Here is a 27,876-nt window from a genome sequence, read left to right as displayed (position 1 = left end):
CCGTGAGTACAGTGGACTCCAATCAGCTTGTCTGAAACAAAAAGGACGATCCTCAAGATGAACACAAAGTTTACTACTTTTCTCTCTTTCTGCAACAAACCTCCTCATGCATGGCTTCTTTCCTAAAGAGACATTCGTCTGCTTTTCTTACACCACTTACAGGTCCAACAAACCAAAACCGACATTCAGACTAAAATAAATAAATAAATAAATCTAATCTAAATGAGCAGACAGTGAAAATAATAGATAGTTGCAACCATCTGCTCACATGTTACATGTTAGGAACCAATGTTAGTAACATGTTAGTACATGTTAGTAACTGTGACTGACGTGTTACTAACACGTTATGTTTAAGTAGCGTATGTTAGTAAAGTATGTCAACAACATGTAACTAACATGCCAGTAACTTCTGTTCATGCACAACATTTTGCAAAAAACAAACTACTATCATGATTAAATGTTACAAACATAACATAACAAACTTATTTAACATGTTAACATGTTATTACCATATTACTTAACAGATCAGTTAACAGATCAATTAGCATATTATCAACATTTTATTAACATGTTAGTAACAAGTCCTAACATGTTATGAACTTATATTCTAGCAGCTTATCAGCAGCATCAATCACCATTCTCCGTGTTGTCTCGTAGAAACCTGCATACGGCGCGTTTGAAGCTAAGGATCGTGTCGTCGCTCGGAACCTCGTGACCGGCGGTGAAGATCTTCAAGACCAGCAGAGACTCTGGGACGTCCTGGAGAACGGAGAAGAACAACATGTAAACAAATGTGTTACCTGAAGTGTGTTACCTGAAGTGTGTTACCTGAAGGGTGTTACATGAAGTGTGTTACCTGAAGTGTGTTACCTGAAGGGTGTTACCTGAAGTGTGTTACATGAAGGGTGTTACCTGAAGGGTGTTACATGAAGTGTGTTACCTGAAGGGTGTTACATGAAGGGTGTTACCTGAAGTGTGTTACATGAAGGGTGTTACATGAAGGGTGTTACCTGAAGGGTGTTACCTGAAGGGTGTTACCTGAAGGGTGTTACATGAAGGGTGTTACATGAAGTGCGTTACATGAAGGGTGTTACATGAAGGGTGTTACATGAAGGGTGTTACTTGAAGTGTGTTACATGAAGTGTGTTACCTGAAGTGTGTTACCTGAAGGGTGTTACCTGAAGGGTGTTACATGAAGTGTGTTACCTGAAGTGTGTTACCTGAAGTGTGTTACCTGAAGGGTGTTACATGAAGGGTGTTACCTGAAGTGTGTTACATGAAGGGTGTTACATGAAGGGTGTTACCTGAAGGGTGTTACATGAAGTGTGTTACCTGAAGTGTGTTACCTGAAGGGTGTTACATGAAGGGTGTTACCTGAAGGGTGTTACATGAAGGGTGTTACCTGAAGGGTGTTACATGAAGGGTGTTACCTGAAGGGTGTTACATGAAGTGTGTTACCTGAAGTGTGTTACCTGAAGGGTGTTACATGAAGGGTGTTACCTGAAGTGTGTTACATGAAGGGTGTTACATGAAGGGTGTTACATGAAGGGTGTTACATGAAGTGTGTTACCTGAAGTGTGTTACCTGAAGGGTGTTACATGAAGGGTGTTACCTGAAGTGTGTTACATGAAGGGTGTTACATGAAGGGTGTTACCTGAAGTGTGTTACATGAAGGGTGTTACATGAAGGGTGTTACCTGAAGGGTGTTACATGAAGTGTGTTACCTGAAGGGTGTTACCTGAAGGGTGTTACATGAAGGGTGTTACATGAAGTGCGTTACATGAAGTGCGTTACATGAAGGGTGTTACATGAAGGGTGTTACATGAAGGGTGTTACTTGAAGTGTGTTACCTGAAGTGTGTTACCTGAAGTGTGTTACCTGAAGGGTGTTACCTGAAGGGTGTTACATGGAGGGCGTTACATGAAGGGTGTTACATGAAGGGTGTCACATGAAGGGTGTTACATGAAGGGTGTTACATGAAGTGTGTTACCTGAAGGGTGTTACCTGAAGGGTGTTACCTGAAGGGTGTTACCTGAAGGGTGTTACATGAAGGGTGTTACATGAAGGGTGTTACCTGAAGGGTGTTACATGAAGGGTGTTACCTGAAGGGTGTTACCTGAAGGGTGTTACCTGAAGGGTGTTACATGAAGGGTGTTACATGAAGGGTGTTACATGAAGGGTGTTACATGAAGGGTGTTACATGAAGGGTGTTACCTGAAGGGTGTTACCTGAAGGGTGTTACATGAAGGGTGTTACCTGAAGGGTGTTACATGAAGGGTGTTACCTGAAGGGTGTTACCTGAAGGGTGTTACATGAAGTGTGTTACCTGAAGGGTGTTACCTGAAGGGTGTTACCTGAAGTGTGTTACCTGAAGGGTGTTACATGAAGGGTGTTACCTGAAGTGTGTTACATGAAGGGTGTTACCTGAAGGGTGTTACATGAAGGGTGTTACATGAAGGGTGTTACCTGAAGGGTGTTACATGAAGTGTGTTACCTGAAGGGTGTTACCTGAAGGGTGTTACATGAAGGGTGTTACCTGAAGGGTGTTACATGAAGGGTGTTACATGAAGGGTGTTACATGAAGGGTGTTACATGAAGTGCGTTACATGAAGGGCGTTACATGAAGGTTGTTACATGAAGGGTGTTACATGAAGTGTGTTACATGAAGTGCGTTACATGAACGGTGTTACCTGAAGTGCGTTACATGAAGGGTGTTACATGAAGGGTGTTACATGAAGGGTGTTACATGAAGTGTGTTACATGAAGGATGTTACATGAAGGCTGTTACCTGAAGTGCGTTACATGAAGTGTGCTACATCAAGGGTGTTACATCAAGGGTGTTACCTGAAGGGTGTTACATGAAGTGCGTTACATGAAGTGCGTTACATGAAGTGCGTTACATGAAGGGTGTTACATGAAGGGTGTTACATGAAGGGTGTTACATGAAGTGTGTTACATGAAGGGCGTTACATGAAGTGCATTACATGAAGGGTGTTACCTGAAGGGTGTTACCTGAAGTGTGTTACATGAAGTGTGTTACATGAAGGGTGTTACATGAAGTGCGTTACATGAAGTGCGTTACATGAAGGGTGTTACATGAAGGGTGTTACATGAAGTGTGTTACCTGAAGTGCGTTACATGAAGTGCGTTACCTGAAGGGCGTTACCTGAAGTGCGTTACATGAAGTGCGTTACCTGAACGGCGTTACATGAAGTGTGTTACATGAAGGGTGTTACATGAAGTGTGTTACATGAAGTGTGTTACATGAAGTGTGTTACATGAAGTGTGTTACATGAAGTGTGTTACATGAAGGGTGTTACATGAAGTGTGTTACCTGAAGTGTGTTACATGAAGGGTGTTACATGAAGTGTGTTACATGAAGTGTGTTACATGAAGTGTGTTACATGAAGTGTGTTACATGAAGTGTGTTACATGAAGGGTGTTACATGAAGTGTGTTACATGAAGGGTGTTACATGAAGGGTGTTACATGAAGTGCGTTACATGAAGGGTGTTACATGAAGGGTGTTACATGAAGGGTGTTACATGAAGTGCGTTACATGAAGTGTGTTACCTGAAGGGTGTTACCTGAAGTGTGTTACCTGAAGGGTGTTACCTGAAGTGTGTTACATGAAGGGTGTTACATGAAGTGTGTTACCTGAAGGGTGTTACCTGAAGTGTGTTACCTGAAGTGTGTTACCTGAAGTGTGTTACCTGAAGGGTGTTACCTGAAGTGTGTTACCTGAAGGGTGTTACCTGAAGGGTGTTACCTGAAGGGTGTTACCTGAAGGGTGTTACCTGAAGTGTGTTACCTGAAGGGTGTAGTAGCGCGTGGTGAACGTTAGGTCAACGATCAAACCAAGCTCTTGCTTTTCTGTGTTCAGAGCGTCCAGCAGCTCCCACGGACCGAACGCATCCGAACACGGAAGCTGACGGTTCAGAGACTGAAAGAACAAACACGGATGTTACAGACGTTAAAGAGCAGCTCCAACAACAAGAAAGGTGAAACCAGACTTCTTGAATCCTGACCTGTTTCAGAGGAACTTTAAAGGCGATGAAACGTGTCCCGTCAAGTCGTTTCCCAACAGCTGAATAGTCGAGCCATCTGTTGACAAGAATTGTTGACGGAACAAAAAAAGCATTAATAAGGACAGGAAAGTCCTCTGTTTTGTGTCCATCGTCCTCCCTAAAGCCGCTAACCGTGACTTCAGACGGCCGCTCTGTAGCTCTGATAACGCCGCTGGTCACTAATCGCTCCACTAACAGCTGCTTCCTCCGTAATAATGCAGACTTTAACTGAACAACAGCTGCTGGTAAAGACAACAAGGTCAGCTACGCCTGCAATCAGTCGTCCATGTTGAACTAACCAGGGCCCCGTGCCACGTAAGTGGTTCAGCAAAGACGATCAAATGTCCTATTAGCCAGCCTACATTCACGAGATGATTGAAGTCAGGCTATCTCGGTTCCTGCAAGGCTGATCCTCTCAAACAGTCTCGTTAATTCGAACCAGACGATCGGGATCAGGATGATTGCGCGTGCTCGTCCCACTTCAAAAGGGGGAAGCGTCGATCACCGAAACCATGATGTTCTAACAGTACAATGTTAAATAAAGTCACAGAAAGAGCCGCTTTTTACTCCGCTGACACGCAGGAGATGATCATGAACGCATATGAGGATTTCAAGACCGTAATCACGGCAAAATATAACAGCGGCACCGCTGCGAGGGCGAGACAAGAAGCACGGCAACACATCACAGACAAGTTAAATGCGTCAGTGTTGGGAAAATGTATCAGCTAATTTTAATGCCTCATCACCCCAATCAATCAGATTATGTCTTTAATGTGCTGCTGGCAGTAGACTTCATGGAATGCATCATCGAATGAGATCTTATAGTGAAAATAATGATCTCAACTCTTTCAGAATAAGTAGATAAAAACAAGCCCAAAGAGCATCTAACTGATACGAATTAACATGAGGATATATGTACTGTATGCCCTTATGTATCATGTAGCCTACTATATATGTGTATATATATGTATGTGTAGATTACCATATAGAACTAGTTTGAATATGTGTGTGTGAGAATCTGTTTATGGGCGGATCAGTATGTATGTGTGTATTATTCATCATCAGACATTCAATCAACTGAAGCAGTGAAGATCAATAGTGTGTGATTCTCTGTGTTCTCATCATGATCCACCTTCATCATGTTCTACAGTAATGATGTGCTGCTGTACTAATAACACTCATATCATTATGAGTGCTTTAACCTCATGTATGCAACCAGCCATCAAGAGGACATGAGAGCAAGTACACACTAAGCACACACACATGACTCAGAATGCTGAGTCAGCACAATATGTGCCATAATGTAATGAACACATCCATAAGTTTATTAAGCGCCAAATCAACTGGACCAACAGCGCGGCATGCAGCGGCTTTCCCCATGTTCTCCGCATCGCCGACACTACAACAACGCAGCACTCGCACAACAGCTCAAGGCTGCATCCAGTCTGTGGGACAGGCAGTGTGGTGTTCAATGTCTGCTCCAGAAGCTCTGGAAAGAAATGATTCCTTGTGGGCAGAATGGACAGCGCTCGTACAGGAAGTCATCGTGATGTGATGACGGATCTTGGCGATGTGGAAGAAGTCTCTCCCTATAAAACGCTCATCTAACTAATATCCTCCTTCATCAGTGGATCTCTGAGGAAGGCAGCTGCACATTAATGCAACAGAGGCTTCTTAGTTTGCTCCGCTGCTTTTAAGGATCACGTGTGTCTCACTTTACATGCATTTCATCAACTCCCGTATAACCCCCAGTATATGCGCAAGCGCATCAGACTCCCGTATGTGACGGAGCGGCCATGTTTTCCGGGGGAGTGACCAGCTTATCCAGCTACCTTCAGTTAGCCTGCGCTGGAGCAGGTTCCAGCTTATGGATGTGTTGCCATGGTGATTTTGCCGAACTTGCTTCGTGGAACCGAAAAGCCTGATCTGCGTCATCTTATCCAGAAAAGTATCCGGCTAACTCAGTGAGACACGTACGTGGAACGGGGCCCAGGTAGTCGATCGGGAATCAATGTTGTTTGTGATCTTCAGGGTAAGGGTCACGTGATAGGGGCGTGACCAATCAGGGAAGGACACGTCATGACTGCTAAGAACCAATCAAGTAGAGAACGCGGGTGTGGGCGTCATCGTTTCTAAACTTATCCGTTTACGCAACCCGGAGTTTTCAAATGTATCCGTCCTCGGGAGCGTTTTCAAACTCATCCGTTTTCGTTGCTCGAAAACGCCGGTGTAGTGTGAACGCTCAGTGTAAACGTAGCAAAACATGTGCATTTAAAATAGAAACGGAGTAATGTGGACATGGTCTGAGAGGTATGACCAAAAATGCATATCACGGTATTTTGTAAGGCTCTGGCGGTTTCACGGTATATCACGGTATTTTTTCCCCGCGTTAAAGCATTAATTAATTAACGCCGAGAAGAAATGGCCGACCAGCGAGCGGTGAACAGATGTTTGTGTTTGTTTGTGTCACTTCCTGTTTCCTTCACCTACATTCCCCTGGGTCCTAAGCCCCTCCATGTAAAGAAACGGGATTAGACCGTAAAATTTAGTTGTTAAGCTGCGTTCACACCGGTCGCGTTGATTTTTTGACGCGCGTCGAGATTACATACAAAGTCTCTGCACAGACGCGATGAGACTGGCGCGCCGCGATTTTGCGATGGCGCGGCGCGTTGGACGCATTATTGCAGTGCGGTGGACGCGGTGGACGCCGCAAAATCGCCAACGCGCGAGTTGAAATTTTTCAACTTCAGCGACATAATCGCGTGACGCTGTGGCGCGATAGCCTATCAGCGTTGAGTTGCTCCCCCTGTCATCACTGACTTCCTGCCGTTGTTGAATCAGGAAATGAATCCTGTAGCCGTCTGTGTTCACCCAGAGCTCTGATACCTCATATCAACAGAGACCGGACCAAACTATGTGTATACATGTGTGTGTGTAAACCATACGGTACAAACAATGAATACACGCTGCCGTATTTACGTCTACGTGACGTTATTGAGTGCTGGTGGAGCTGCTACGATGTTAGCATAGCCTAGCACCGATCCATCAGAGCTCCATTGAGAAGACCAGTAACCTACAAATCGGCATCATTACGTAGTTATTTCGGAGTCCCTTTTTGTCGGTTTATTGCCGTTGAATCACAGCCAAATCAGTTTATTTAGTGTTCACACAGCTGTAGTAAACAGCGACCGGTGGCTTGCTAGACAGTGAATACAGCTCGATGAAATCCACGGAGCTCCTCTGAACAATATTATGAACCAGACATGACGGCGTTTGGCATTCCGATGTTTGAGGGACTTCCACAACACGTACAAAGCAGCAATTGTCCTTATTCCTTTCACGGTTGACAGCGGAAATAAATGGCGGCCAGGTGAGCGGCTTCCAGGACGATAAACCACGCCCCCTCTCCGGCGCTACGAGATTTTGCGGCGTTTGGTGTGAACACGACCGGCGGCGCGTTGGACGCGATTGTGCAGTGCGTTGGACGCTTTTTTGCAGTGCGTCAAAAAATCAACGTGACCGGTGTGAACGCAGCATAAGTCTGTGTTGTTTAGGTTTATTTCTTTAGTTCAGTACAAGTACTAATACCACACTGAGTATGTGAGTAACATCTGGAGATGGTGTTTTTCACTGAAAAAATTAAATATATATATATATATATATATATATATATATTACATACATACATACACACACACAGGTATATATTTTTTTATTATCAGAACAGTGAAGAAAAGGTTTCCCTGAACATGCACACTCCGGTACAGTAGGTGGCGGTATGCACTATGCAAGTTGGTAGCGATCAGCCAGTGGAATTTAAAGAAGAAGAAGAAGAAGCCGCTCCTACAGCTTCTTATCACAGTCTATGTAGCAACGTACATTTATAACAAATACCACACATATTACGATAATCAGCGTTGCATGTGTCTGACCTAAATACCTTTTGTTGTTCAGTCTTTGTTCATCCTGCATCGCTCTTTTCTGTTCTTTAATGTAACGTTACTGGAGCGACAGAGCTGCCCAGCTGTTAGCAGACTGTTGTTAGCGAGCTTTACCCAGCATGCAGTTCGGCGGAGACATTTTATAAATGTACAATTATTAGTGTTACAAATTGTTTATCTGTCACAAACTGTTGAGTCGTGGTGTTTTGTTGTTAAAGAGCTATACTACAGTACTAATACTCAGTGTTGTATTAGTACTTGTACTGATGATACTTTTCCGACAGGAAGGTTATGAATGCAGTACTAATACTCACAGTGTGGTATTAGTACTTGTACTAATGATACTTTTACTACAGGAAGGTTATGAATGCAGTACTAATACTCAGTGTGGTATTAGTACTTGTAGTGCAATGAGTACTTGTTCCAGTGGAGACATTTTATCCAAATAACTTTCTCACTTAAAAATGGTGAAGCAGAGTTTTGTGTCTTTATTTATTGACTCGGTCTGAATGAGACTTTAAATACGAGATAATATAAGAAATTACGAGCTAAACAACTCTTCTGTTACACGTCGTTTACATCAGATATAAGTATAATTAATACCTTTACGTCAGACATATTACACGGTATGTATATGTATATATATATATATATAGTATAATTAATATCTTTATCTGAGACTCACCTGCTCGGGACTCCCCTCTGAGACATGTTGATCTTCTTCTGTGGGAATCAAACTATAAACAATAGAAACATGAATGTTACCACGTGCAGCGACAGACAGACAGCGAGGCTGTTTAAAGCAAAGTATTCGTCATATTATACTACGTTATACTCACGGACTACGAGCAGAACAAATACCTGATGATTTAAAAACACTATCTTTGAACAAGCGGCTCCATGTTGGTCCACAAACTGCCTGCCGACCGAAGTCGCGTGTTGATGACGTACATGTTGTACTTTACACTGCACTACATCTCAGAGGTACATATAGTACTTTACACTGTACTACATCTCAGAGGTACATGTTGTACTTTATACTGTACTACATCTCAGAGGTACATGTTGTACTTTACACTGTACTACATCTCAGAGGTACATATAGTACTTTATACTGTACTACATCTCAGAGGTACATATAGTACTTTACACTGTACTACATCTCAGAGGTACATGTTGTACTTTATACTGTACTACATCTCAGAGGTACATGTTGTACTTTACACTGCACTACATCTCAGAGGTACATGTTGTACTTTACACTGCACTACATCTCAGAGGTACATGTTGTACTTTACACTGCACTACATCTCAGAGGTACATATAGTACTTTACACTGTACTACATCTCAGAGGTACATGTTGTACTTTATACTGTACTACATCTCAGAGGTACATATAGTACTTTACACTGTACTACATCTCAGAGGTACATATCGTACATTATACTGTACTACAGCTCAGAGGTACATGTTGTACTTTATACTGTAGTACAGCTCAGAGGTACATGTTGTACTTTATACTGTACTACATCTCAGAGGTACATGTTGTACTTTATACTGCACTACATCTCAGAGGTACATGTTGTACTTTATACTGTACTACATCTCAGAGGTACATGTACTTTATACTGCACTACATCTCAGAGGTACATGTTGTACTTTATACTGTACTACATCTCAGAGGTACATGTTGTACTTTATACTGCACTACATCTCAGAGGTACATGTTGTACTTTATACTGTACTCCACCTCAGAAGTACATATCGTACATTATACTGTACTACATCTCAGAGGTACATGTTGTACTTTATACTGTACTACATCTCAGAGTTACATATAGTACTTTACACTGTACTACATCTCAGAGGTACATGTTGTACTTTATACTGCACTACATCTCAGAGGTACATGTTGTACTTTATACTGTACTCCACCTCAGAAGTACATATCGTACATTATACTGTACTACAGCTCAGAGGTACATGTTGTACTTTATACTGTACTACATCTCAGAGGTACATATAGTACTTTATACTGTACTACATCTCAGAGGTACATATTGTACTTTATACTGTACTACATCTCAGAGGTACATATAGTACTTTATACTGTACTATATCTCAGAGGTACATGTTGTACTTTATACTGTACTACATCTCAGAGGTACATATAGTACTTTATACTGTACTACATCTCAGAGGTACATGTTGTACTTTATACTGTACTACATCTCAGAGGTACATATTGTACTTTATACTGTACTACATCTCAGAGGTACATATTGTACTTTATACTGTACTACATCTCAGAGGTACATATATTACTTTATACTGTACTACATCTCAGAGGTACATGTAGTACTTTATACTGTACTACATCTCAGAGGTACATATAGTACTTTATACTGTACTACATCTCAGAGGTACATGTAGTACTTTATACTGTACTACATCTCAGAGGTACATGTAGTACTTTATACTGTACTACATCTCAGAGGTACATGTAGTACTTTATACTGTACTACATCTCAGAGGTACATATAGTACTTTATACTGTACTAAATCTCAGAGGTACATGTAGTACTTTATACTCTACTACATCTCAGAGGTACATGTTGTACTTTATACTCTACTACATCTCAGAGGTACATATAGTACTTTATACTGTACTACATCTCAGAGGTACATATAGTACTTTATACTGTACTACATCTCAGAGGTACATGTAGTACTTTATACTCTACTACATCTCAGAGGTACATATAGTACTTTATACTGTACTACATCTCAGAGGTACATGTAGTACTTTATACTCTACTACATCTCAGAGGTACATATAGTACTTTATACTGTACTACATCTCAGAGGTACATATAGTACTTTATACTGTACTACATCTCAGAGGTACATATAGTACTTTATACTGTACTACATCTCAGAGGTACATGTTGTACTTTATACTCTACTACATCTCAGAGGTACATATAGTACTTTATACTGTACTACATCTCAGAGGTACATATAGTACTTTATACTGTACTACATCTCAGAGGTACATATAGTACTTTATACTCTACTACATCTCAGAGGTACATGTAGTACTTTATACTGTACTATATCTCAGATGTACATATAGTACTTTATACTGTACTACATCTCAGAGGTACATGTAGTACTTTATACTGTACTACATCTCAGAGGTACATATCGTACTTTATACTGTACTACATCTCAGAGGTACATATAGTACTTTATACTGTACTACATCTCAGAGGTACATATAGTACTTTATACTCTACTACATCTCAGAGGTACATATAGTACTTTATACTCTACTACATCTCAGAGGTACATATAGTACTTTATACTCTACTACATCTCAGAGGTACATGTAGTACTTTATACTGTACTACATCTCAGAGGTACATATAGTACTTTATACTCTACTACATCTCAGAGGTACATGTAGTACTTTATACTGTACTACATCTCAGAGGTACATATAGTACTTTATACTCTACTACATCTCAGAGGTACATGTAGTACTTTATACTCTACTACATCTCAGAGGTACATATAGTACTTTATACTGTACTACATCTCAGAGGTACATGTAGTACTTTATACTGTACTACATCTCAGAGGTACATGTTGTACTTTATACTGTACTACATCTCAGAGGTACATGTAGTACTTTATACTGTACTACATCTCAGAGGTACATGTTGTACTTTATACTGTACTACATCTCAGAGGTACATATAGTACTTTATACTGTACTACATCTCAGAGGTACATGTAGTACTTTATACTGTACTACAGCTCAGAGATACATATAGTACTTTATACTGTGCTACATCTCAGAGGTACATATTGTACTTTATACTGTACTACATCTCAGAGGTACATGTAGTACTTTATACTGTACTACATCTCAGAGGTACATATAGTACTTTATACTGTGCTACATCTCAGAGGTACATATTGTACTTTATACTGTACTACATCTCAGAGGTACATGTAGTACTTTATACTGTACTACATCTCAGAGGTACATATAGTACTTTATACTGTACTACATCTCAGAGGTACATGTAGTACTTTATACTGCACTACATCTCAGAGGTACATATAGTACTGTATACTGTACTACATCTCAGAGGTACATGTAGTACTTTATACTGTACTACATCTCAGAGGTACATATAGCACTTTATACTGTACTACATCTCAGAAGTACATATAGTACTTTATACTGTACTACATCTCAGAGGTACATATAGTACTTTATACTCTACTACATCTCAGAGGTACATGTTGTACTTTATACTGTACTACATCTCAGAGGTACATGTAGTACTTTATACTGTACTACATCTCAGAGGTACATGTAGTACTTTATACTGTGCTACATCTCAGAGGTACATATTGTACTTTATACTGTACTACATCTCAGAGGTACATGTAGTACTTTATACTGTACTACATCTCAGAGGTACATATAGTACTTTATACTCTACTACATCTCAGAGGTACATGTAGTACTTTATACTGTACTACATCTCAGAGGTATATATAGTACTTTATACTGTACTACATCTCAGAGGTACATGTTGTACTTTATACTGTACTACATCTCAGAGGTACATGTAGTACTTTATACTGTACTACATCTCAGAGGTATATATAGTACTTTATACTGTACTACATCTCAGAGGTACATGTTGTACTTTATACTGTACTACATCTCAGAGGTATATATAGTACTTTATACTCTACTACATCTCAGAGGTACATGTAGTACTTTATACTGTACTACATCTCAGAGGTATATATAGTACTTTATACTGTACTACATCTCAGAGGTACATATAGTACTTTATACTCTACTACATCTCAGAGGTACATGTAGTACTTTATACTGTACTACATCTCAGAGGTATATATAGTACTTTATACTGTACTACATCTCAGAGGTACATGTTGTACTTTATACTGTACTACATCTCAGAGGTACACTTTTTAATCCACTAAATCTCACTTTGAACACAGTACTTTTACAAGTAACGAAGCCTGTTTATATTTGTTTATTAGTGGAATTACTTTATTCTTCGGTCACTTTCTAAACCCTGACTGCAGCACATGAAGTAGTACTCTGTTTGTCAGTACTTTGCACACATTGATGATATTTTTAGTGTCTTTATTGACTCTTTTAGTTTCATGTTTTTTAGCTGAGCAGAACTCAGTGACTGTGTTTGAAGAATCTAAAGGAGACTTCCTGTTCTTCTTCCTGTTTGACTTGACCTGAACTCTACTTCTCTTTACTGATTCATGTATATTTGTACGCATTTCATCTCGTAAAAGTATGAATAAGTGATGCTGATAAAACAGTGAAATACTCGTTTTACTTTACTCTAATCTGACTGAGAGGAAATTCTAACTGGTCCTAAACCAGTCTCAGTGTAGTCCTGAACCTCTATATGAACCAGTCTCAGTGTAGTCCTGAACCTCTATATGAACCAGTCTCAGTGTAGTCCTGATCCTGAGGAAACACACCTGAGAGGAAACACACGTGAGAGGAAACAGCCTGTAGAGGGAAGTCCATATATGGTCATTCAGGTGTGACTGCAGGTGATCTGCAGAGCAGAGACAGACAGACATAACGGAGACACACAGCAAAGAGCAGCGTCTCACAGAGGAAGACGAAGTAGAGAGGACTGATGGATCACAGGAACAGGGCGGTTCTGGTCTCTGTGGAGCAGTTTGACCCAGGAGTGACACTAGGAAGGAGACCCGGAGCAGGTAAAGACGCCAAGACCCTCCACCGGACCCTCAGCAAGCTGGGCTTTAAGGTGGACATCCACACCGACCTCAGCAGGGACGAGATCTACCAGCTGTTTCTGAAAGGTGCCAATATTTAAAATACAACATGAAGAGTTTCAGCTTCAGAGCAGTGTCATTTTGAATGTGTCTGTCTTGATGTTGTCGGCTCAGAGGTTCTAAATACTTGTGAAGACAAATATAATCTCCTTCGATTATTAGTCCACACGTTTCAGGTGCTCGTTGTGAACTTTACTGACATTCTGTCTGGATTGTGTGTTTGCTTCTGTGTGCTGAGCCTCAGCAGAGACACCCGGATATCAGACATGACGAACAGATAACGGTGTGCTACAGTCTGATTATCGGTTATGGAAGTCATAACACAGGAGCAAGTTCACATTTCATATCATATATAGAAGTGTAATATTATATAATATGTGTCATCGTTCAGTGTTGGAGACGTGACACAACTCATACTTTGGACTGAATGTTCTCACCTGTACACTTTAGTGCATACCTCATTCATTGTGTGTGTGTGTGTGTGTGTGTGTGTGTGTGTGTGTGTGTGTGTGTGTGTAGAGAGCCGGCGGCCTGTGAAGGACTGTTTTCTGGCCGTCTTGTCGTCTCACGGGGACGACGGCTGCGTGTTTGGAGCAGATGGGAAACCTGTCCAACTGTCTCGAATCTTCACATATTTTAACAACGAATATATGGAGAAAAAGGCCAAAGTGTTCCTCATACAGGTGAGTGTTTACTGTCACACACACACACTTCTGTGAAGACAGATGTGTTCCAACACTAGGGTGAGTTATATCAACGGCAAACGCTGTTTACAGCAGAACTCAGACAGCTGAGGTTGCACAAGGAACATGTGTTACCTGAAGTGTGTTACAGCAAGTGACTCTGCTTCTGTCTGGAGAGGTCTCAGACAGATACCCTATGGCTCCATCAACCAGTCCCAGACCACCAGGTCCACCTCCCCCAGCTCAGCAGGGGCTCATGCCTCTGTACCACCAATCCCAGTGCCCCCCCAATCTGCCGTCCCTCCAGGACTTTTTCGCTTCAAGGACCCTGAAGCCAGCAAGAAGGATTTTAGCCGACCCCTCCCACCCTGGACATGAACTGTTCGTGCCCCTTCCATCTGGCAGGAGGCTGAGGTCCATCAGGACCAATACCTCCATCAGGACCAAGACCTCACGCCACATGAACAGTTTCTTCCCGTTCATCAAGAAAGCCCGGGACCCCCACAAACCTATATGTTTCTTTATTTAAATACACTTGACACTTTCACATTACACTTACATTATACTTGGTTAAAGTACTGGTATCTGTTTGTTTGTGCAGTATGTTTTATTGTAAATTGTAATGTTTCTAATTTTTGCACTGTGTTGATTGTTTAATGGAATGCACCATCCACCATGTAAAATTCCTTGTATGTGTATTTACATTATAAACGGTTCTGATTCTCACTCACACACACACACACACACTGACCATGTTGATGAAGATGGAGGGTGACTGAGGCTGGTTGTGCTCTCTGCAGGCATGTCGAGGAGCTGGTCTGGATGATGGTGTGGAGGTGGATTCAGCTGGTGACACCAGAGAGTGCAGCATTTCACAGCATCTCTCTGTTCCCGTGGATTCTGTTCCCATAGATACGGCTGTGATGTACGCAACACCACCAGGTAAACACTAGTGAGAAGGTCTCTATCTATAGAGCTGTGATCTACATCACCAGGTAAACACTAGTGAGAAGGTCTCTATCTAGAGCTGTGATCTACATCACCAGGTAAACACTCGTGAGAAGGTCTCTATCTATAGAGCTGTGATCTACATCACCAGGTAAACACTAGTGAGAAGGCCTCTATCTAGAGCTGTGATCTACATCACCAGGTAAACACTAGTGAGAAGGTCTCTATCTATAGAGCTGTGATTTACATCACCAGGTAAACACTAGTGAGAAGGCCTCTATCTAGAGCTGTGATCTACATCACCAGGTAAACACTAGTGAGAAGGTCTCTATCTATAGAGCTGTGATCTACATCACCAGGTAAACACTAGTGAGAAGGTCTCTATCTATAGAGCTGTGATCTACACCACCAGGTAAACACTAGTGAGAAGGTCTCTATCTATAGAGCTGTGATCTACATCACCAGGTAAACACTAGTGAGAAGGTCTCTATCTAGAGCTGTGATCTACATCACCAGGTAAACACTAGTGAGAAGGTCTCTATCTAGAGCTGTGATCTACATCACCAGGTAAACACTAGTCAGAAGGTCTCTATCTATAGAGCTGTGATCTACATCACCAGGTAAACACTCGTGAGAATGTCTCTATCTAGAGCTGTGATCTACATCACCAGGTAAACACTCGTGAGAAGGTCTCTATCTATAGAGCTGTGATCTACATCACCAGGTAAACACTAGTGAGAAGGTCTCTATCTAGAGCTGTGATCTACATCACCAGGTAAACACTAGTGAGAAGGTCTTTATCTATAGAGCTGTGATCTACATCACCAGGTAAACACTCGTGAGAAGGTCTCTATCTATAGAGCTGTGATCTACATCACCAGGTAAACACTCGTGAGAAGGTCTCTATCTAGAGCTGTGCTCTACACCACACCACCAGGTAAACACTCGTGAGAAGGTCTTTATCTATAGAGCTGTGATCTACATCACCAGGTAAACACTAGTGAGAAGGTCTCTATCTATAGAGCTGTGATCTACATCACCAGGTAAACACTAGTGAGAAGGTCTCTATCTATAGAGCTGTGCTCTACACCACCAGGTAAACACTAGTGAGAAGGTCTCTATCTATAGAGCTGTGATCTACATCACCAGGTAAACACTCGTGAGAAGGTCTTTATCTATAGAGCTGTGATCTACATCACCAGGTAAACACTAGTGAGAAGGTCTCTATCTATAGAGCTGTGATCTACAGCACCAGGTAAACACTCGTGAGAAGGTCTTTATCTATAGAGCTGTGATCTACATCACCAGGTAAACACTAGTGAGAAGGTCTCTATCTATAGAGCTGTGATCTACACCACCAGGTAAACACTCGTGAGAAGGTCTCTATCTAGAGCTGTGCTCTACACCACACCACCAGGTAAACACTCGTGAGAAGGTCTCTATCTATAGAGCTGTGATCTACATCACCAGGTAAACACTCGTGAGAATGTCTCTATCTAGAGCTGTGATCTACATCACCAGGTAAACACTAGTGAGAAGGTCTCTATCTATAGAGCTGTGATCTACATCACCAGGTAAACACTCGTGAGAAGGTCTCTATCTATAGAGTTGTGATCTACATCACCAGGTAAACACTAGTGAGAAGGTCTCTATCTAGAGCTGTGATCTACATCACCAGGTAAACACTCGTGAGAAGGTCTCTATCTAGAGCTGTGCTCTACACCACACCACCAGGTAAACACTCGTGAGAAGGTCTTTATCTATAGAGCTGTGATCTACATCACCAGGTAAACACTAGTGAGAAGGTCTCTATCTATAGAGCTGTGATCTACATCACCAGGTAAACACTAGTGAGAAGGTCTCTATCTATAGAGCTGTGATCTACATCACCAGGTAAACACTCGTGAGAAGGTCTTTATCTATAGAGCTGTGATCTACATCACCAGTGTTAGATCCTGGGTACTTCTGGCCCGATACGGGGCTAATTACTGACTCAGCTCTCTATTAAAAGATTCTTGAGCTGGTGTTCTGGCGAGGGAACTCGCCTGGCTCCGCTAACTGCCTTTACTCCCGACGTCTACCCTGCTTCCTCCGGTCAGAGCGCGCTCGGCCGAGAGACCAGTCCTGGCCCCGGGCGCTCCCACCAGTCGCGTCGGTTATGGCAGCTTCCCTCTTATGGATCCGCGCTCTTGGTAAATGCCAGGTTAGGTTTTAACGGCTAGGATTAATTCTTGCTAAAACCGTAAGGGATTGTTAAGTGGATTCGGTCTCTAGGATAACCTTTCAGAACTCAGTTGTTAGACATACAATAGCTTTAACTTTTTACTGTCACGAGGAACTCTTTACTACTTCGGCAAATTAATGCACTTGAGGATTTCACTTTAAATGCAGATTAGATATTTATTGCAGGTTATATTTAGTTAGTTTGCAGGGGTTACAGCTACAGCTCACATAAAATGTCGCTACACATGATTAGTCAATTTAATTATCTTCTTCGATTATACTCATTAGGTTTAGTTGCCGAGACGGCTCGGTTAGAGCTGGATGTCCAATGGTGCGATGAAAAGAGTTCTTTTGGAGTTGTTAGGAGCGAAGGTCCGGCCGGACCCTCGATCCTCCCGCTCCGCAACGGAGCCCGTTCAGCTGTTCTCAAAACTCAGTACAAAGTCTTTCTCAGGCAGCTGCGGCTTTCTCAGTTGTCCAGATGTTAAGAGGCGAGCGGTGGGGAGAGTTAGAACCTTCGTCTTTTAATCTCAATGTCCACGAACAGAGGTCTCTTTTCCGTGAACAGAGACGAAGTCCTCAATACATCAGCTGCAGGCTTTAGTATCTTCTTCCGATGCGCTTGGTACGGCATCCGCGATGAAATCCCAGCTTGTTCTTTGCAAGCATGTCCTTATATTCCTCATATGGGCTGTGATCAGCCCCCACCTGTTTGGTCCATTACTCATCCCCCCTCCCTCTGGAAAGGGCGTTAAGCCGAACATTGCCGGTATGACTCAACCTATTACATCAGTTTCTAGATCTTTCTCTTGACTACACCCAACATCTGGTCTTGATTACAGCAATGTCATTCTTGCCCAATACTTGCCCAATACATCTATCTCAGCTCCACAGAACACACAGAAACATTCATTACATTTGTTTAAATCACTTCTATGCAGTTAAACATTTGTTACACAATTGATTAGAACATTTCGTTATATTTATTCATACATTTTATCCGTTTGATTACACGTCAACGTTGAATATATGCTTTGCGCTCTTATAGCCTGACTTCTCTCCCTTGAATGTGTCGACATGTTACCGTGGCAGCTCTGAGAGGTCAACTCTTCTTGACACCCCCTTCTTGAGGTCTCAAGCTGCCGTACCGTGCCCCAGGTAATCCTCTAGGAACTCGTCGTCGTCCTCGGCGGTGATGATGAGAACGTCATCCTCCGGCTCGGACTCGTGTTGCCAGCTGTCGAGCACCATCAGGCCTTCCAGGCATGGTGGCTGGAGATCCAGGAGGGCGTTGTCATCTTCCTCGTCATCTATGGCATCCTTCATCTGCTCGTCCAGGCTCAGCACCAGGGCCAACACATTCTGGTTCAGAATGCTGTCTGGGGAGAGGGAGGCCGGAGTAGGGGCGGGGCTGGTTGATGCTTTGTCCTCATCCTCGCCTGGAACTATCAATCCTTCAGGGATTACCTCCACCAGCTCTCCGCAGTCCTCGTCGTATCCCCACATCCCCATTAGATTTGGTACTACTCCTGCGAGCATCGTCTGGCTACCCACGTCTCGGTGTTCCACACCCGGGATGCTTGCCGTGTCGTCGTCTTCTTCTGGAGTTGGTAGTGGATACTGCAGGGCGGGCAGGCGTGGTCCAATGACGACGAAGCGGCCATCGGTGAGGTGGGTGCTGGACACCCGGATGCCATCAGGATACGCCCATATTTTTGTGTATACTGGGCAGTATACACCATCAGCATAGAGCAGGACCTCTGGTGGGGTTCTCCCAGCGGAAGTCCACACTGGTTTTGCTTTAGCCTCTAATTCCATACAGTCGACTACATTCATCGCAGGCATATAAGGGGTACTTCCTTTGCAGAAGAGGCCGCTGGCTGCTCCTACCGGGAATTGCCCCAGGTAGCATTGGGTGCACCATAGGGCTTGGTTTACCTCCCACAAGTGCAACATTAGCTCCGGAGGAATCCCACAGCGGACACAGCAGACCTCCTCCTGAATGTTGTTGAACACAAAGACTTCATTAATCATTACATTTTTCAGCGCATTTTTACAAGCCAAGCTTTAGCAAGCAGGGGGTGGTCTTATTTTCATTCTTTTTTAAGGCCCCCTCTCATTATTGGAGCGCTTTGCAGAGCGCCGTTGAGCCAGAGAATGCAGCCATGGAGATGCCAACACCATTGGAGGAGGTGTTAGGCCTGGGCTTGTAGGCCTAACCCTTCTTGGAAACAAAGGCTCATACAGCATGAGCCAGGCTGCTATCCCGATTGATGATTCAGAACCCAACCAGTAGATGGCGACAGTTATGCCCCAACCTATGCCCCAAAGAGCAATGGCGCCGATCTTGTGGAGCCAACGCCCTCTTCCTCTTTCTTTCATAGCCATGGTCATGACCACGAGATACGTCAGGGCTGTAACCGCCAGAAAGGCCTCGACGATTGCCGAGACCATCTTCAGGGGGTTGTAGAAAACTGCAGCGACGTCGATTACCAGCCAGATGATCACCATTCCACCCTTTACTAGACCGCAGCGAGTAGAGTCGATGTGGATTCTCCCCAGGAGGTATGTAGCAAACCATGTCAGGGTAAGCCACAGCGATCCTCGATAGATGTTTTCAATCGCTGTTTTCAGACACCCTACAGCCAGGGCCAGTATTCTTAGCGGCTGATTCATGGACCATTCGCCCATGCAACAGTAGAAGAACCATATGATCTCAAGGACCCAAAAGTCCAGGTCGGTTAAGCGAATAAATGGCCTGCATCTGCGTGCTGTGTCGGAGGAGTTCTGTAATGCTTCAGTTATACTCATTCCGAAGGTGGTCATGCCTGGAGTCACAATAGTTGTGGTGTTGGTCATACTCACTCCGAAGGTGGTCATGCCTGGGTGAGAAGTGGTGTTCATGCCTGGAGGTGCAATGGTTGTGGTGTTGGTCATGTTGGTCATCTTGGCTTTCCTAGGTTTATTCGTTCTTATTTCAGTATGAGGCTCTTGGTTGAGGTTCCGGGTCTGCAATGGCTATGGCGCTCCTGTTGTTCACCCTTTATAGGTGGGTGGACTCCTCCTTCCTTCGTGGGAGGAGTCCCTTCTTCACTTCTTCTTTTTCCTTCAACTTCCCCTTAAAGCACGAGGCAACAGTAGCTGCTACCCCGCCCTTAATGGCGGCACAGATTATCAGGCCCAAGATCACAATTCCAACTATCATCAGCAAATAAGGCCAAAGCCAGGAGAACAAACTCCCCATCCATCCCTTTATGACCGTGAATCCTTCTCCAATCTTTCCTGCCACTTCTTCCACTACGATGGTTGCGGTCCCGACTATGGAGGCGCCCGTTAGTTCGATCCAACTGCACTCGTGTTCTCGTCGGCCGCTCCCGCAACTCAGCCAGTGTTCTTCTGGCTCGTAGCATGTTCCGTTCCCGTAGAGGCGGTTAGCTCCTACCCATTCAAATCCTTTGTCTTCTTTACCCTCGCAGAGGCTTTTCCTGAAGGCGTGGCCCTCAGCTAGAAAGACTGTAGGGTCGGTTACTGGGGGAATGATTTGGCCGTTCACGTTCACTCTGTCTTTCATGCGATGGCCCAGGATTAAGTTGGTACAGCTGCTGGTCAGGGGCCCTGACCGTCTCCATTTCTTGTCTTTATCCTTCACCCAGGTTACTTCTTGCACGTGGGTTTCATATTCTGCTCCATAGTGGGTCTGGCAATGGTCTTCCCATCCTGGCACAGACTCACAATGTCCCCCGGCCAGGCTGATGTTGCAGGTCGTGTTTCCTCGATTGCATTCCATTTTCCAGGGCCGCGGGCCCACATATGGTTCTGGTCGGCTCCAAACACCAGGCCAGATGTCTCTTTCTTTCGAGTACACTGTGGCCAGGTACTGATACTTCACCCAGTAGTTGTTGGTTTGAGTTAGACATGGCACCACCCATTCTAACACTTCATCCTTCTGTAGGCCCCACCAGGTTGAACTGTCGTCCCGGGTGTGGGCCTCTCTCCATGCCTGCAGGGTTCCTTTGATCGTCTTGTTCGTCTTCAGGCCTGTGCAGTCATATAGCCACGTTCCCCAAGCCCGATACCACTCTTGCCAGAGTGTGCATCTCGGGGAGGCGCCGTCGGCTAGATACTCTGTTCCGTTCAGAGCGATGAACATTTTGTTGGTCACACAAGTGTCAATCTTTTGGAAATCCCCTCTTGGGGCTGTCATTAAATCCTCGGGTTTTGGCAGCTTTTGTACATACATGTCGGTCGTCCTTGGTCCCAAAAGGCCGTAGCTGGCTCTGGAGTATCCCTCCTTGAAGGCTCCTTTGAAATGCTTTAGCTCGGTTATCCATATCCACGGCAGGGTGTTGTTGAGCCAGGCCTCGTGCCGGGCATTAGGTTCGGGTAGATAGATGAACTTATGAGCCTGATACTGTGGTTTGTTTACCGGAGTTATTACGAAGTAATTCTGACCTTCGCAATGAAAGAACACATTCCAGAAGCACTTATCTAGGAGAGGGAGCTTGCTTTTTATACAATGCTGCGTCCATTTCCTGCTTCTATTTCTCCGAAGACTGTCACTTGACTTGAATAGCGGCGGCGGCTGCTCTTCTTTTTCCTCTGAAGCCGTAGGTTGTACTACCTCTTCTTCTTCTTCCCTCTGCTGCGTGACATTCACGGCTCGGCTGGTGAGGTTGCTCCGCTGGCAGTCGGTGGAGTTCCCTAGGGTGGTGTTACCTGTGGCACCTAGTGGCCTCACTTTAACTTTTATCCGTCGTGGTTTTCGCCGCGGATTTGTGGCCCCACAGGTAAGATTGTAGTGTCCCCAGAACATTCCGTCTGCCGGTAAAATCATCAAACACGTATCATTGCGATGGTTCGCTGCATAGGTTACCTCGGGTTTCCAGTATCCCTCGTTCCCTTGCTCTGCCCATGAGACACATGCCCATGAACAGTACCAGCCTGGGACACCGTTTTCGGGGTAGATCCAATTACACTGTGCCCGTTTTTCTTCTTGTGCTTTCTTCATCATTACCGTAATCTTCATCTCCGCTCCCAGCGTAGATACTTCATCTATCCTCCATGTCGAATTCTCTATTACCTTCTGGAATTCGCCTGCCCAGTCTGTTTCTTCACCCGTGTCGTTGATTTTCGAATCGTTGATTTTCTGTTCCCAGATAGTCATCCACGCGATGATAGTAGCTGTCAGGTTCGGAGCCGTCCCACCCCCTTCTTGGACTTGACGGGTTGTATTAGAGCCAACCTCAAGGTCCAACCAGGGCGAGGCGCGCTTCTGTCCAGCGAGTTGAGAGAGAACGATCGTTCCAGAGGCGACCGTCCAGCATGTCTGGTCGAACTTCTTTGTGGTAGTGTAGGACACCCTCACATGGGTGAGGGCCCATGGGATACTACCATAGTAGTACAGTATAGCCAGGACAAGGCACAGTCCTGCAAGTACTGCAACTACTTTAGCCATTAAGCAAAGCCATAGTCGTTTTCCATTCCGAGGTCGTTTACTTGATTGGTCCAGTCGCTTGCCGGGGCGTCTTAATGAGACGGGGGTAAAGGTTGAGGATCGCCTAAATTCATGAACTCTCCCATGAAGTAGTGGGAGATCCATGGTTTCGGATTCTGCAGTGCTCTGGTCGGTAGCACCTCTGGAAGAGGAGCTAGGCATCCGGAGCTGAGGCGCGGGGGAGAGTCAGGATCGCACTGACTAATCCTGCCCTTCAGTAGCTGGTGATATAGCACCGATGGGTATCTGCCAATGGCTAAGTCCAGCCCCCGCCACACCCACTGGTAGTAGGTGACGATTAAGGAGGGGGAGCAGGGGGGGGGTTCAAAGCAACCCTCGGTCACAGCATTATTTTGCCGCAGCCATGCGTAGATCTGTCTGTCCACAGGGTCGATAAGGATCCGGACTTTGGCAAGAGATGCATATAACGGCTGACCGTCGTCCGTCTGGAGCTCCGTTACTTTAGCCCATGCTGCAGAGGGTTCGTGAAGGTTAAGCCGGCCAAGCCCCTTAGTCCGTAATCTGGAAGGAGGCAATTCCCTCATGGTCAGGCATGGGTCCGGGTTCGGTGGGCCAAGGCCTGGCAGGCGGTAATGAACCATACGCAACTCTATGTCTTGGTTCTCAATTACACAGCGCGCGCTGTTTTTCACGTGGAGCGCTATGAGACGCCGCATGACCGGGCTGGTGGTCCAGATCACATTTTCACCCAGCGAAAGATCAACATAGTCGTTTTGCAAATAATCAGCATAGTTAGGACCCCAGCGCAACTTCAACCGCAGACCCATAACTGAGATGAAAACGGTATTCAGGATCCAGGGGGATTGGTCAGGACAAGGGAGGACTGGCTGCAGCAGCCACGGATGGGTCCGATTGACTCTGTCATATTGGAGTTGCCATCCTGTGCGAAAAGCAGTCAGCAATTCCGCCTTCCCGGGTATTGACAGGTCAATCGAGCGCCTATATTCGCCATTGCTGCAGAAATAGGCGCCGGATCCACAGAGGCCTTTTCGGTAGGCAAAATCGCGTTGGGGTCTGTCCAAAAAGACATTTTCGTTCGGCAATTGCAGATATGGCCTTCTTTGTGCGAGGAGGGACTGAGAGACTATTGATAGGTCCCTGCAATCTTTGTTTGGTGGGTTTGGCAGCGACATGTTGACAATCAAGTTTCGTTTTTTCTAGCAGCTATACTTTTTCTAAGAGCTGTTACTGCGAGGCTTTCCACTCCGCTGCAGTTTGCGAAATGACTTCCGTGCCCAAGCGGTCAAACCTTTTGCGTCTGCGCGTGGGTTTGGAGGAGGCTCCGCCTCATCCGCTCTGGTCAGCTCCACCCCGACGGAGTACACACCGTCGTATGGAACCATCACGGTTTTCAGCGTCACCATGACGCGCATCGTGCTGGCCTCCCATGTAGGCGTTGGCGCTCTGGTCGCCCAAGAGCCCGGTAGTTGCATAACACCGTCTCTCCGCCACCCCTCTGGGGTGACCGTGAAAATCTTACTCTTTTCTTTGGTCCTGGCACCGGTGTGGTGGAAGGCGTCCAGATCCGTGGTGTTATACTGGAGATTCGTGCCGCGAGCACCAGCCTCTGTTGGCACTGGGGCAAGCTCACGTACTGGCACATCCGGATCACAAAACACATCTTCGATTAACACGCGCCAGGTTGTTAATTCCCAGGGCCCCATCCACCCTTCTCGTTTTACCATTTCCAAGCGGCAATCGGGTAAGGATGCAGCAGTGGCTGCGTAGCCTGGGTCATCAGGGCTGCGATAGACCCTGAAGGCCCCCGGGATCTGTACGGAAGACAGGGGCGGGTTGGCAACCTCGGCCTGGCCTGGGCTGTATGGCCAGTTCCTTTCCACCGACTCCCACCAGGATCTCATGGGGACAGCACTACTGTTTCCACTTGCTTCGTGTGGATCGCCGTCGAGTGGGCTCATAGCTGGTGCCGAGGGTCCTCCAGTCTCTGTGTGTGATAGATCAACAGGAGCGGCAGCACCCTCACCTTCCCACAAGGCGGGTGCCAGGGTTTGTATTGGCTGAAGAAACTTTCTCACCTGCCATCCGTCGGCTGCTCCAGCTTGCACCAGCAGTCCATTCAGCTGGAGTACGGAGCAAGACGCACAGAGGAGCAGCCTGTGTCCATCCCATTGGCAGACACAGTCCTTAAAGTTCAGCTTTGTCCCCCGCAGATCCCACTGGATGACGAAGTGCAACCTTGGTAAAAGCGCTATACGACAAAAACCGCACACATATGCATCCAAAACCTTCACTGGTTTGTGGGTCATACGGTCAAATTCCTTTCTTCGTCCAGAGACCCGGTGTGGTTTCTTGTTTCCGGGTCCCTGCCATGTGAGGTTAAGGGTGGTCGGCAGCAGGCAGACCACACAATCATTCTTGATTTCTTTCCATGTTAAGACTTCATTCTCTTCTGAGAGAAAGCCTTTCTTTGCCACTAGTGAGAAGGTCTCTATCTATAGAGCTGTGATCTACATCACCAGGTAAACACTCGTGAGAAGGTCTTTATCTATAGAGCTGTGATCTACATCACCAGGTAAACACTAGTGAGAAGGTCTCTATCTAGAGCTGTGATCTACATCACCAGGTAAACACTCGTGAGAAGGTCTCTATCTAGAGCTGTGCTCTACACCACACCACCAGGTAAACACTCGTGAGAAGGTCTCTATCTATAGAGCTGTGATCTACATCACCAGGTAAACACTAGTGAAAAGGTCTCTATCTATAGAGCTGTGATCTACACCACCAGGTAAACACTCGTGAGAAGGTCTCTATCTAGAGCTGTGCTCTACACCACACCACCAGGTAAACACTCGTGAGAAGGTCTCTATCTATAGAGCTGTGATCTACATCACCAGGTAAACACTAGTGAGAAGGTCTCTATCTATAGAGCTGTGATCTACATCACCAGGTAAACACTAGTGAGAAGGTCTCTATCTATAGAGCTGTGCTCTACACCACCAGGTAAACACTAGTGAGAAGGTCTCTATCTATAGAGCTGTGATCTACATCACCAGGTAAACACTCGTGAGAAGGTCTTTATCTATAGAGCTGTGATCTACATCACCAGGTAAACACCAGTGAGAAGGTCTCTATCTATAGAGCTGTGATCTACATCACCAGGTAAACACTCGTGAGAAGGTCTTTATCTATAGAGCTGTGATCTACATCACCAGGTAAACACTAGTGAGAAGGTCTCTATCTAGAGCTGTGATCTACATCACCAGGTAAACACTCGTGAGAAGGTCTCTATCTAGAGCTGTGCTCTACACCACACCACCAGGTAAACACTCGTGAGAAGGTCTCTATCTATAGAGCTGTGATCTACATCACCAGGTAAACACTAGTGAGAAGGTCTCTATCTAGAACTGTGATCTACATGACCAGGTAAACACTAGTGAGAAGGTCTCTATCTATAGAGCTGTGATCTACACCACCAGGTAAACACTCGTGAGAAGGTCTCTATCTAGAGCTGTGCTCTACACCACACCACCAGGTAAACACTCGTGAGAAGGTCTCTATCTATAGAGCTGTGATCTACATCACCAGGTAAACACTAGTGAGAAGGTCTCTATCTAGAGCTGTGATCTACATCACCAGGTAAACACTAGTGAGAAGGTCTCTATCTATAGAGCTGTGATCTACATCACCAGGTAAACACTAGTGAGAAGGTCTCTATCTAGAGCTGTGATCTACATCACCAGGTAAACACTAGTGAGAAGGTCTCTATCTAGAGCTGTGATCTACATCACCAGGTAAACACTAGTGAGAAGGTCTCTATCTAGAGCTGTGATCTACATCACCAGGTAAACACTAGTGAGAAGGTCTCTATCTAGAGCTGTGATCTACATCACCAGGTAAACACTAGTGAGAAGGTCTCTATCTAGAGCTGTGATCTACATCACCAGGTAAACACTAGTGAGAAGGATGCTTTAATGTTCCTGTTTTGACCCAGATCTTCTTCTCTGTCGTCTCCTCAGGATATGGAGCTTTCATGCACCCTCTAGGATCAGTCTTCCTCCAGACTTTCTGCACTTTATTAAAGCAGGAAGACAATCGTAACCTTGAGCTGACCCGCCTGATGACCCGCCTCTCCCACACTGTGGCCTACAGCTTCCAGGCCAGAGGTGGCTCGCTGGCTGGGAAGAAGGAGATGCCGTGCTTCCTGACCCGATTGACCAGAGAAGTGTTCCCGTTTGCTGAGCCGGGGCTCTCGGCCATCTCGCTGGTCACCACTGACGAGTCAACACGGACTCCTTCGATCAGTTAGACTGGAGATCAGCTGCCTAAAAACAGCTGGCGGAAAGTCTGACATCCTGTAGAAAGTCCAAAGATATCAAGGATATGTCTGCTGAAGTATTCTGCGTATGCTGGACAGAATCTGGAGTAGATGTCAAATATTTATATGTGAAATATATACCTGTGTATATAAACTAACAAAGATTTATGTTCATGTTTGACTTCCATATTTCTATCCGTATGTACTAATCAATTACATACCGATCTCCAAACTCTATCAAAGACCTTTGAGAATATTGTGTAGAAACAATGAACTGCTCTTCTGAGGTAACAAACCATCAAGTTCTGCTTTCGACACAGTGGATGAAAGTACTTTAATTTCA

At 44.7% G+C, this 27,876-nt stretch overlaps 2 protein-coding genes across 2 annotated transcripts in view; one reads left to right on the top strand and one right to left on the bottom strand.

The window, feature by feature from the left end:
- Positions 1–8,937, bottom strand: part of dusp11 (dual specificity phosphatase 11 (RNA/RNP complex 1-interacting)) — a gene marked incomplete at its 3' end in the record, with an annotated part of 10,893 nt that extends 1,956 nt beyond the window's left edge. The window contains 6 exon segments of the mRNA XM_079289331.1: positions 1–31; positions 636–759; positions 3,811–3,942; positions 4,028–4,103; positions 8,693–8,744; positions 8,847–8,937. The exon segment at positions 1–31 is cut by the window's left edge and continues 30 nt beyond it. Of these exon segments, the coding sequence (XP_079145457.1) occupies positions 1–31; positions 636–759; positions 3,811–3,942; positions 4,028–4,103; positions 8,693–8,718 (389 nt within the window). The 5' untranslated portion in view covers positions 8,719–8,744; positions 8,847–8,937.
- Positions 8,938–13,728: 4,791 nt separating this feature from the next.
- LOC306792257 (caspase-7-like) lies at positions 13,729–27,524 on the top strand (the record flags this gene model as incomplete). Its single annotated transcript, XM_079289330.1, has 4 exons — positions 13,729–13,915; positions 14,408–14,571; positions 15,372–15,513; positions 27,235–27,524. The coding sequence occupies 4 exons, from the start codon at positions 13,729–13,731 to the stop codon at positions 27,522–27,524; spliced, it is 783 nt and encodes a 260-aa protein (XP_079145456.1).
- Between the last annotated feature and the right edge of the window lie 352 nt (positions 27,525–27,876).

Source organism: Melanostigma gelatinosum (assembly GCF_949748355.1).
Source record: "Melanostigma gelatinosum genome assembly, chromosome: 18".
Classification (NCBI taxonomy): domain Eukaryota; kingdom Metazoa; phylum Chordata; class Actinopteri; order Perciformes; family Zoarcidae; genus Melanostigma; species Melanostigma gelatinosum.
This window is presented reverse-complemented; position numbering and strand designations above follow the sequence as displayed.